The sequence below is a fragment of the Archocentrus centrarchus genome, chromosome 8, assembly GCF_007364275.1.
Source record: "Archocentrus centrarchus isolate MPI-CPG fArcCen1 chromosome 8, fArcCen1, whole genome shotgun sequence".
NCBI lineage: Eukaryota > Metazoa > Chordata > Actinopteri > Cichliformes > Cichlidae > Archocentrus > Archocentrus centrarchus.
In genome coordinates this window covers 441,687-454,034 of record NC_044353.1, presented here as the reverse complement: position 1 = coordinate 454,034, position 12,348 = coordinate 441,687, and the positions used below count along the sequence as shown (strand labels likewise).

General features: G+C 41.3%; 1 protein-coding gene across 1 annotated transcript in view; it reads right to left on the bottom strand.

Annotated features, from left to right (window-relative positions):
* The window catches only part of itga2b (integrin, alpha 2b), a 41,690-nt gene that overhangs the window by 11,941 nt on the left and 17,401 nt on the right, over positions 1–12,348 (bottom strand). The window contains exons 21-26 of the mRNA XM_030735959.1: positions 11,928–12,063; positions 10,030–10,122; positions 7,592–7,671; positions 7,396–7,476; positions 7,217–7,322; positions 6,950–7,105 (exon numbers count right to left, since the gene is read on the bottom strand). Of these exons, the coding sequence (XP_030591819.1) occupies positions 6,950–7,105; positions 7,217–7,322; positions 7,396–7,476; positions 7,592–7,671; positions 10,030–10,122; positions 11,928–12,063 (652 nt within the window). The remainder of the gene's footprint in view (positions 1–6,949; positions 7,106–7,216; positions 7,323–7,395; positions 7,477–7,591; positions 7,672–10,029; positions 10,123–11,927; positions 12,064–12,348) is intronic.

Sequence of the window (12,348 nt, the reverse complement as noted above, 5' to 3'; positions counted from 1 at the left end):
TCATGATGCTGTATGTAGTGCCTGCACCCATCAATGAAAATTTAAAACTCATGGGATGATGACTAGCAGTCTACTGCTGATTTTCTGTTCCCACTAGGTTGCATTATGAGTGTGATGCAATTTTGGTACACAGATGTGTCCAGATTCACACTCTCATGAAGCATGTAAAGTTTGGGACAGAATGGACCATTTATATTTGAGATGTGACAATTTGGTGTCCTGTGGCAAATGATAGCAATTCCGTGCATTTCCACAAACAGGCCCTTTGAAAAAAGCCCAAATCTTTCCCAATTTAACATCATCAAGTTCTTTAGATTGAACTCACCAAATATCATATTGCTCTGATGAAATCTGTAGAAGTTAGCTAAAGCATAGGGCCTGAAAATGGAGCTAAATGCTCCTTTTAAAATATATCCAAAATTGGCAACACCATTTAATATTCTATAAAACCTGTAACAGTCATAATTGTGTAGTGTCTCTTTATGAGAGTCTAAGCTTTTGGTAGTGATGTCACAAGTGCGCACCACAGCTCCACTGTAGAGAGCGTGGGAGAAACGTTTTGGCAGATGGACGCATGGATCGTGGACCTCTATTTTTCTGTTTCCCTAACTCTTTAGGTTATGGGTTGTATGAAGACTGCTTATTTTCATTTATGATAATACAGCAGCCATTCAACTGGGCTTTATAAGGTTGGTGAAGAGTATGTTTATTAAAGGACAACACTGTAGAATTCCCAGTACCAGTGTGGTTGTGCGTTTTTGACCGTCTGCTAAGCCGCCTCCTCTTCACCACCGAACACAACCCAAACATCACAAATTGGCATCTTATCTTGGACCTCTGAATGCAGTATCTTTGAGCAGCGGACGTTTGATACATCAAAATGGTACTTCAAAGTGCAGTGATTGTCCACCATACTTAGTGGGAACAGGCCAGGCCGGCCCAATAGTTGTGATGCATTTCCATGGCAATAAGCAGAGCCGCAACAGCGCTGTTTTGGGTATCTGGTTCTCTGCTGAAGCCCTTCACCTCATTGACTGAGCGCACGCTACAAACTGCTTCATCTGAACAGTCTCTCCAAATCGGAACTTTGTCACGGGACTCGGCTCTGTGCCCAATCAGGACTGCAAGACTTTAAATTCATCTGAGAAAATACTGAACTGAAGCCATGAGGAGGAGGAAGAAGAAGAAGAAAAAAGGATAACTATTCATTGGATTCAGCAGTGTGAAAATTTTGTGTTGTTGCTGTTTGGAGGAATAACACAAAGATAGTTAAAAAAGTATTTCTAACTGCTGATTTTTGGTTTTCATTGGTTTGATAGGACTTATTTGAAAGCTGTTTAAAGAGTGTTTGACTTGAAAATGTTCTGCCCATACAAAGTTATAGCTTTATTTATCTGTTTTACAGCTAAACATTATTTTGGGTTCAGGGTGTAAACAGTCCACCTCCTGCTGACAATAGGTGTGCTGTTGGGGTTTCTTATAACTTCCTAGAGTCACCGACTGGTCGGTCAATAGGTGGACCAACCCTTTTCATACTGACGAGTTTGACCTGAAGTGACCTTATTTACATATTATGTGTCTCTTGGTGTTACATGACTGTTATGTGAGTTATTATGCAGGTCATGTTTATAAGGTTTTTACATATTATGTTGACTGTTCCAGAATTTTAAAAAATTGTATAAAAAAGGGAACTTAATTTTGTTATTGTCCTGAATATCCTACATTTATTTTCATTATGCAATATTTGTCCAAGTAGACATTCACCTTGTTGGAAACTGTCGTGTATGCCAGTTTTTCAATATTGCACTGTAGATTCCCTTTTTGGTTTCACCATCTTATCCTTGGTTATCCATGTATGGAGGCTCATTTAGTATGGTCTGTGCCTTTGCTGTGTTCGGCTGAGGACAGGGGGAATATGTAACAGTTGTAATTGTGTGGTGTCTCTTTACGACACTGCTTATTTTATATAAGACTGCTTATTTTCATGTATGATAATGCAGCAGCCATTCAACCGGGCTTTATAAGGTTGGTGAAGAGTGTGTTTATTAAAGGACAAATCTGTGGAATTCCCAGTACCAGTGTGGTTGTTCGTTTTTGACTGTCTGCTAAGTACGTCTGCCGCCGCCTCTTCACCACAGAACACAACCCAAACGTTACAAACTTTGGATAACTTTTGATGCCCAACTTATCTACATTATGTTCAGTGATTCTGGTGTCACTGGGTCAAATGCCCTAGGACAAGTTTGTTAAAGTAGAGGGTCTGAAAATGGCAAAAAATGCCGTAAAAATGACACCTTAAATTCAGCATGGCTGACTTACAGGTGGGTTTTGGGGATGGCTCCAAGAGACTTTTTTGCACATCTCACAATGTTACATAAGCCTGCAAATTTTCAGATATGTAGATAAAATGCAGAAATGAAATGAAAAAAAATCTAGGTGGTACTATAGAGCCATTTCGTCATATTCACAATTTTCACACTGAAGCACCATGTCTGATATTTATTCAGGCTGCTTTTGAGGTGGATTGGGTAGAACTGGAAGGAGTAGTACGTCAAAGTATGACACATGGTATTTCATGATATTTCTGATATTTTCAATTCCCACTAGGTGGTGCTGTAATGTTTATGGACTTTACAGATATCAGTGTGGCTTTGAGCTACAGACATTTGTTTCTTCATGGAAATTTATTAAAATTTGCCATATTGCCAGGATCACACCCTTTGACAAAAACTTAGTTTTGAAAATACTGTAACACCCACTCCTTAACGCTTTCCTGGCCAAATTTGAGATTGTTCTGCTCAACCACCTTGGAGCTGTACCTCAAAGTGTAAAACATGACATTTCCTGCTCCCACTAGGTCATGCTGCAACGGTCATTAAATGTTGTCATATATATGTATTCAGGGGCAGACTCTCATTCTACTGAAGAAGTTTGGTCCAGATTAGATAATGTATATGTGAATGAGAGCCAATCAAAATTTCCTGGCAAATTATTGAAATTCGCCATAACACCACAGCCAAGCCCTTGAATGAAAACTCACCAGTTTTGAAATTTAGATTCCCCGTGGTGCCAAGCCAAGCCAATTTTATTTATAAAGTACTTTAAAAACAGCAAGCATTGACCAAAGTGCTGAACAAAGAAAACAAGACAACAGTACACAAGGGAAATGCAGATAAAGAGATAACACATAGGATAAAAGCAACAATAACATACATAGTTTTATCATGAATCAAATGATAAAACAGTATAAAATAACTAGGTAAAATTAAATAAAAAATAAATACACAACAACTAAAATCAGTATCTCAAACCTGTCAAAAGCCAGGTGAATTAAGTGGGTCTTAAGAGAAGATTTAAAAGTGGCCAGCAAAGAGGCCTGTCTAATATGTAATGGCAGCGAGTTCCACAATTTAGGGGCTGCCACCACAAAGGCTCTGTCCCCCCTAAGCTTCTGCTTAGTCCACGGCACGTCCAAAAGCAGTTTGTCAGCTGATCTGAGCGAGCGGGAAGGGGAGTGTAGGTGCAGTAATTCAGAGAGGTACAATGGGGCAAGGCCATTTAAAGACTTAAAAACATATAAAAGATTTTTAAAATGAACTCTAAAATAAACAGGCAACCAGTGCAATGACGATAAAACAGGGGTAATGTGCTCCCTCTTACATGTTCCAGTCAAAAGCCATGCAACCGCATTCTGGACCAGCTGAAGACAAGCCAATGATGACTGGTTTACGCCAATATACAAATCCAGCCAGATTGTAACAAAGGCATGGATTACTGCTTCAAAAGGATTTTTCGACAGGATGGTTTTTAATCTTGGCGAGCTGTCTCAGGTGAAAGAAACTGGATTTCACCACAGCAGTAATCTGACCCTCCAACTTAAGACTCTCATCCATCTTAACACCCAGATTTGTGACCATGGGTTTTACATACTGGGATAGAGGACCCAGATCCACAGAAGTTGGCACCCCAGTGACGCCCGAACCAAAAACGATCGCCTCCGTCTTATTTTCATTAAAATTCACGAAGTTCAAAGCCATCCAAGCTTTGATTTCATACAGACCTTGACACTTTGTCAATTTTATGCTTTCTGAGAATAAAACCAAGGGGCAACAAATATAGAGAAAATAGCAATGTCCAAGAATTGAGCCCTGGGGCACGCCACACGACAAAGGAGCACAAGATGATTTAAAATCATTTAAGCAAACAGTAAAAGTTCTCTGGGTCAGTTATGATCTAAACCACTCTAGCACTGTGCCCTGAATACCTACACACCACTCTAGATGAATACTGTGGTCCACTGTATCAATAGCAGCTGTTGAATCTAAAAGAAGTAAAATCACATGGTCACCCGCATCTGTGGCCAGGAAAATGTCATTAAAAACCCTTAGCAAGGCAGACTCTGTGCTATGAAGACGCTTGAAGCCAGACTGAGAGACCTCAAGGATATCATTTTCATCTAAAAAGGCTTTCACTTTGCTATAAATGACCTTTGCCAGAATTTTAGAAAGAAATGGAAGCCTTGAAATAGGCCTAAAATTAGACAGCACAGTGGAATCCAGTCCAGGTTTTTAATCAATGGTAACACTGTTGCATGCTTGAAAGAATCAGGAACCACACCAGAAGGCAGGCTGCTGTTAATAAGGGCAAGAACAGCTGGGCCTAACACAGGAAAAACCTCTTTAAAAAATCAAGGTGGGATAACATCCACCGAGGAGCCTGAGGGCCTCAGGTGACCGACAGTCTCATATAAAAAAGACAAAGTGACAGGCTTGAACTGGTACAAAACAGCAGAGTAGGGAACAGAGACCATTGGGTCAGAAGTGGGAGATGATATGAGAGCCCTAACATTTTCCACTTTTGCCACAAAGAAATCTCGAAATTTTTCACAAGCCTCAGGTGAAGGCTCAACGCCGGTAGATTGAGGGACATTCAAAACAGAATCAATAATGTCAAATAATACATGGGGCCAGATGAGAGTATACTAGGATTATTTAGGAAAAGTATGAGGGCTGGAAATCGCTAAAATTGCCCAATTAATTAAAAATGGCAGACTTCCTTTTGGGTGTAGGGCATCTGACTCAATGGACTTTTTGTGTGTCTTGACATGTTACATGTGTACCAAATTTCATAATGTATGTGAAACACTGCAGTGGGAATTGAACTGAAGGTGGTGCCGTCGAGACATTTTGAAATGGACGAACAAGGTTAATTAGAGAGGCTGAGAGTCTCAGAGGTACAGGTGTGGATGGGCTCAGTGACTGCATGAATGAACAGTTCAACATGTTTGGATTTTTAGGCTTTTTGAAATATTTTCAACTTTTGCAAACCAACTGTAAGGTGGCTCTGCCATTAGAAAAACTGATTGATCAGTATTGTAGTAATCTATGATTAAAACCCTGATGTAAGCTGGTGATAAGTTATTTTACTGATATTTGACTGTGATGACCTCTGGATGCTAACTAACTAAGATTAAGGAATGACACCACGCTCCACCCTCAGGTCCATTCACATAGTTCACTTTCATTTTGTGAAAGGACACATTTGCAGAATAGAGAGATGGACAGGTTAGAGCAGGGGTGTAAAACTCAATCACAGGACAGGCCAAAATTGCACAGTCTAAGTTGAGGGCCAAACACGATTAACGTTTATTGAACATCTAAAACTGAAAATATTTGAATCAGCAATATGAATTTGAATAGCCAGAATACAGCAGCATTTTCCTCAACACATTAAATAAAATATAAAATTATATTTTTCTTCAAAAATAACATTAGGGAAAATTAAAATATTTCAAGCTGATGAAAATCTGCAATGTTTTTTCAAGAAAAAACTGATGTGAATTTCTGCGCTTCAAAGTCGGAAAAACTGCGTAAACTGTTCACTGTGTCCAGTTTATCAGTAAAAAGCGCAGCTGCAAACACAGCAGTGGAGACCTGTCTGATTTTTTGGAAACTTGGAAAGTGACATAAATTCTCTTTTGGCATCTGCACCTCTCGCAGGTGCAACTAGTCACTGTGTGACGCAGTGATGCACTATCAGCTCAACTGTGCAGGTCTCCCTCTGCATCTTCTCCTGCATCTGTCCCACCAATCCACTCTTTTCCCTACACATCGCAGGCAGGGAAAAGAGACACATGGGTTTACCTCCTGTAGCACCCTCACGGATTAACGAGCGCACGACGTAGAATCATAAAACAGGGTTTATTCTTGTCTTCACAACCCATGAGAACTGCTCACGACAGAAGAAAACAACAAAAAAATACCATATCAAAACTCATTCTTGTACTTTGTGTCAGTCAACGAAGATATTAATCACAGATAATAAAACATATAAGTACACAAACCTCGTGAACTGACATCCAGGAGGGGCTAAACAATCCTTAACGATCTTAGTTTTTTCTTCTCCACCTTCTTTCTCCCTTCTTTCTTCACTTATCAACTTTCTGCGTTTCTTTCTCTCTGTGTGGAGCTAACCAGCTGCCGCAGCCCGCATAGCATGTGCATCGGTACAGTGGGCTCGGGTGGAAACACAAGCTACAAACAATTGTACTTTCTATAGTCCACCACTAGGTGGTGCAAAAGAGCTAGTTCAAATATACAGCTCAACGAAAACTTAAATGTAAATACTGTTACACCTCCTATCAGGTCCTCCGCCTCCCACCTTTTTGGGAAATCACTGTAAGACTGTAAGAAGTGCTGAACAATGTTTTGGCAACACAGGAAAAGAGGTCAGTGCACAGGTCTTGACCTGCGTGTCAGCTGCTGCAGTACATTTTGGGACTTGTAGTATAAGTGGTGGGAGCACTATTTACCCATGGGCCATATGAAATTATCTCACTGTATATAATTATATCAAGGACCAGATCTGGCCCACGGGCCTTGAATATGACACATGGGTTAGAGAAAAGCAGGACAAAGAGACAGACAAGTGAGACAGACAGGTTTTGGACCTTGAATGGGTCAATTTGTGATGCATTCAGGGTCCAGCAGCTCAATGATTCTTCAGAGGCACTGGAGAAGATATAGAGCAGGAAGTGATGTCGCCAGGTGGAGGGGAAGTCCACCGTCAGCCGAGCATTGACTGCACTCGGGCCCTGATTCCTCAGCTACATAGCAGCATAATTAATAACATAAATATAATCAGTGTGATCAGTATCAGTTTAAAGTCCTGACAGAAATTCCGAGGTGGGGCTAATGTTGGACAGAACTGGTCTCACCTCGTAAACATGTTCCACCAGTGGACCCACTTCCTCTAAACTCCCAGGATGCAATGCAGGCTTCCAATCAGGGAGGGGCAAGACAATGTCTGGGGGGGAGGAGCCTCTGGAAGATGGCAGCATGGTCATGTTTTGAAATGACTCGAATATTGAACAAGAAGCAAAGTATTGCTTGTTACCCTCTGATCTGCAGTGTCACCTCGGCCTTCACCTGGACCTCCACCATCACCTCGTTACTGCTTGAGTTCACTGAGTTCTTACTGAGACACAGACAGGCAGGTAGAAAGACAGTCAGGCAGACACAGACAGATGGTAATCAGCTGCTTCCACCATGACCAAATGTGCCTCCAGTGAACCAACAGAAACAGTGTGCACCTCCGTATTCTGAGGTTAAAGGTGATGTAACTCTCCACCTCCTCCAGGTGACCAATGCTGAACAGGAGGCTGGTCTGCAACTACAGACACACACATGTACACACAGCACTGCATCATTTCACACTCAGGTCAGGAAAACACTCTAACCCTAGAAGATAACTATATGTTAGTGAGCTTCAAAAGTGCCGCCATTCAGGGGCTTCCTGCAACAGCACAAGTTAAATTATTGTAATAACCCTATGTTGGCTGTGGAGCTCAACTTCTCAGCTTTCAGAAACCATTTGGATCTTTCCAAGGGGACAAATTGTTGTGTACTTATGGTATTGCAAAATGTGCTTGCCCAGTCATGGTGGTAGCAATAAGATGGGTGTTAAAGGTGGATGGGGCATGTCGCCAATAACAGCTGGCTATTCAAGAGAGGACCCACTCTGTATAGAATCAATTCAATTCAATTCAATTCAATTCAATTTTATTTATATAGCGGGAATTAACTAAGTAACTAAGTTTAAGGAATTAGATCCTTAAACTTAGTTACAGCACTTTCAGAAAGACTTCTACTGTAATAAAACTTATTCCCCACTGCTGTGTAATCCATTAGAGTAAATGTAAATGTTACTAAGAAATGATCAGACAGGAGGGGGCTTTCAGGGAATACTGTTAAGTCTTCAGTTTCTATGCCATATGTTAGGACAAGATCCAGAGTATGATTAAAGTGGTGGGTGGGCTCCTTTACATTTTGAGAGAAGCCAATTGAATCTAACAATAGATTAAATGCAGTGTTGAGGCTGTCATTCTCAACATCTACATGGATGTTAAAATCACCCACTATAATTATTTTATCTGAACTGAGCACTAAATCAGATAAAAAGTCTGAGAAATCAGACAGAAACTCTGAGTAAGGACCAGGTGGACGATAGATAATAACAAATAAAACAGGTTTTTGATTTTCCCAATTAGGATGGACAAGACTAAGAGTCAGGCTTTCAAAAGAATGAAAACTTTGTCTGGGTCTTTGATTAATTAATAAGCTGGAATTGAAGATTGCAGCTAATCCTCCTCCTCGACCTGTGCTTCGAGCATTCTGACAGTTACTGTGACTCGGGGGTGTTGATTCATTTAAACTAACATATTCATCCTGCTGTAACCAGGTTTCTGTAAGGCAGAATAAATCAATACGTTGATCAATTATTAAATCATTTACTAATAGGGACTTGGAAGAGAGAGACCTAATGTTTAACAATCCACATTTAATTGTTTTATTTTTTGGTGCAGTTGATGAAGCTGTATTATTTATTGTTTTTGAATTTTTATGGTTAAATAGCTTTTTGCTGATTTTAGCTTTGGTTTTTGGTGGTCTGGGAGCAGGCACCGACTCTATGGGGATGGGGTTTTGGGGGGATGGCAGGAGGAGAGAAGCTGCAGAGAGGCGTGTAAGACTGCAGCTCTGCTTCCTGGTCTCAACCCTGGGTCGTCAGGTTTTAGGGTTAATAAATTTGGCCAGATTTCTAGAAATGAGAGCTGCTCCATCCAAAGTGGGATGGATGCCGTCTCTCCTAACAAGACCAGGTTTTCCCCAGAAACTTTGCCAATTATCTATGAAGAATTATCTATGAATCAGAAAATACACATCTGCAAAATCCAGTCAGCGTGAAACTGAAAGACTGGAGACAGCTCTCAAGGTTCATTTCACTAACAAACTGATGGTTAAAGGGAGAATTGTTCAGCGCATTGGAGCTCAGTGTCCCAGCATAGGTTTTATATTGCCCTTCTCTACTTTACATGAGCACACAGAGTGCTATCATTCACCCATTCACATACTTTCATACAAGCATTTTCTAGATTGAAGTCTATCTAACATTCACACTGATGAATGCACTGGGAGCAGAGAACCAAACATTTCAGGAGGAGTTGTAGAGATGAAGTAGCTCAGGGGAGAGCTCCAAGACAGCGTTTAGGACACATTGAATCCTATCCAGGACTTAACCCTAGCACCTCCTGAACAGGACACCCTCACACTGATCTGGGCAGTAGATGATAAATGGATGAAGCATGACAGCAACAGCGAAAGAAGGTGAAATGTTGATGAGGTGGAGGTGAACTGATTCCAAAAGATAAAGTAGAGTGATGGATGAAGCTGAGGTTGTGGACCTTTGGGGGTGAATAGGTGCCATTCATCAACTGCATGAGACAGAGCTGAGATTATATGCATCAAAACGACACTGTTTTCATTTTGAAATGGCGTTGTGTAAATGGGGCCTCAGCTACTGCACACCTGCTATGCTGTCTGTGTGCACACACCCAAAGCAACATGACTGGCTTCAGCAATAGCAGCAGTAGCTGAGGATTATTGGTAAATAGGAGTAAACATTTAAAACTTGAAGTCACAACATGAACCCTACAATAGTCACATGACCATCATGGATTGGAGACATGCTCACCTTGTGTCCTTGTCTCATGGGGTTCCCAAGGTCACAGATAACAACCACAGTCTGGTTCTCCTTCCTCTGCATGCACACCAGCCTGTTTACACCCTGTTCACACATATAGAATTCCATTTGTGTCAAAAATAAGTAGAAGTAATATGTGTAGATGTTGTTGGTCTATGTTGCTGCTATGTGTCTTTGGTTGATGCCTATGTAGATGCTGCATGTCTATGTTGCATATGTGTATGTCTCTAGCTGCTGTTGTGGTTATTACTCACTGCGATCTTGCCCATTCATCTGCAGTAAAGTTGTGTATACCTTGTAGTTGTTTTTACCCCCTGTTGTTGGTTCATGTAGTTTTCTGCACATCTTGAACTTTTGGTCAATGTCGTTGGTCCATGCTCTTGGTCAGTGTTGTTGTTGCCTGTTCTCTTTGTCATTAATAACTTTTGAAGTAGGTCTTGTCCGATCAAAGTGTTTATTAGATATTAGAAAAATGTTGGTCTTTCAATATCAGTGGTTTCAAAATGTTTAGATTTCGACGTTGTTGGGGAAGCAGTCGCCCCGTCGCCCTCCCCTCCCTGCCGCCAGAGGTGTGGTCGCGTGGTGTGGGTTTTCGCACAGGGGGGTGTCCGACGCCGCATAGATGGTGGGCCGACGGAGGGAATGCGGCCAGATGCGGCCTGTGGAGATGCTGGACGCACGCCGGGCCCTTCTTGCGGATCACCTTGGCTGCGGTGCCTGTCGAGGCCCCCCCATCTCTCCGCCTCACCGGGGAGGGCGGCTGTATTTTCTTTCAGGTTAACTGGGAAGGACCAACCCCGCTGGACAGAAGTCACTGTAATAATTCCAGACATGCCAGAAGATATCAGAAGACAGGTTTACACGCTCCTTTAGAAAAGAATTGACCCTTTGAGGGACAGTGATTGTTTTGGAATGGACATCTGTTTTGAGGCTGTGTATGCATAAAGTAGCCTATTATAAGACATGAGGACAAATTATTCTCAATATCACAATTCTCAATAGAAGAAGTCTGAATTGTTGACTGGAGATGAAAAATGTTTTACTTAATAATTTATAGAAAGACCTCATTATGTTTTATCTTGTATTCATTTTTCATTTTTACATCATGCGCCCTGCCAATGTGTGCACACATTTATACATAGTAAATAGCCTGAACTCCGTGGTGTTATTTTAAAGTTTTAGGCACAGAAAATTACCCACCCCCCATCATAATCCCGAGGCTATTTGTGCCAGGACCCCTTCCTCTTCCGTTGCTACCCTAATTAATGCCAAAAGAAAATACGACAATGTCGAAATCTAAACATTTTTGAAACCATTGATATTGAAAGACCAACATTTTTGTAATATCTAATAAACACTTTGATCAAACAAGACCTACTTCAAAAGTTATTAATGATGAAGAGAACAAGCAACAATAACACTGACCAACGACATGAACCAACAGCATGGACCAATGACATTGACCAATCACAGAAGTTTAAGAAGTGCAGACAACTACATGAACAAACAACAGGGGGCAACAGCTTCAAAAACAACTGCAAGGTGTACACAACTTTACTGCAGATGAATGGGCAAGATCGCAGTGAGTAATAACCACAACGGCAGCTATGTCTATGTAGCATACACATATGCTACATAGACATATGCAACATTTACATATGGAGCAAACACATATGCAACATACATATATCCATAAAAGCATGACGACTGTAGACATCAACCAAAGGCACATAACAACACATAGACCAACAACATCTACACATATTACTTCTACTTATTTTTGACACAAATGGAACGCCATATACACAAACAACAACAAAGTCACTGTGTGTGTATGTGTGTGTGTGCTTGTGCGTGCATGCATGCATGCGTCCATGCGTGCGTGTCACCTGACTGCTCTGGAAGTGTGTATGTTTCGGGATTCGGACCACGAGCTCGGTCTCATATGCTCCTTCACCAGAGTTCACAGCTGACACTAACAGCAGCACTGACTGATCCCCACCAACCAGCACACTGTCTGACAAACTGACACACACACACACACACACACACACACACACACACACAGAGAGAGAGAGAGAGAGAGATCTGTCCATGTGAAAACAACAGCGGCAGGAAAACAGTTCAAGAAAGATGATCTGACAGAAATACAGGAGTTACTGTAGAATCAATTACAGAATCAGAATCAATTTATTGTCATTACATGGGAGATAAGTGTTCTGTGGCCTAGCTGCTGTCAGAGGCGCTGCTGTTTAAAAAGATGGAAACAAAGCAAACACAATGGGGTAGGTGAGGAGAAAAAAAAGCATC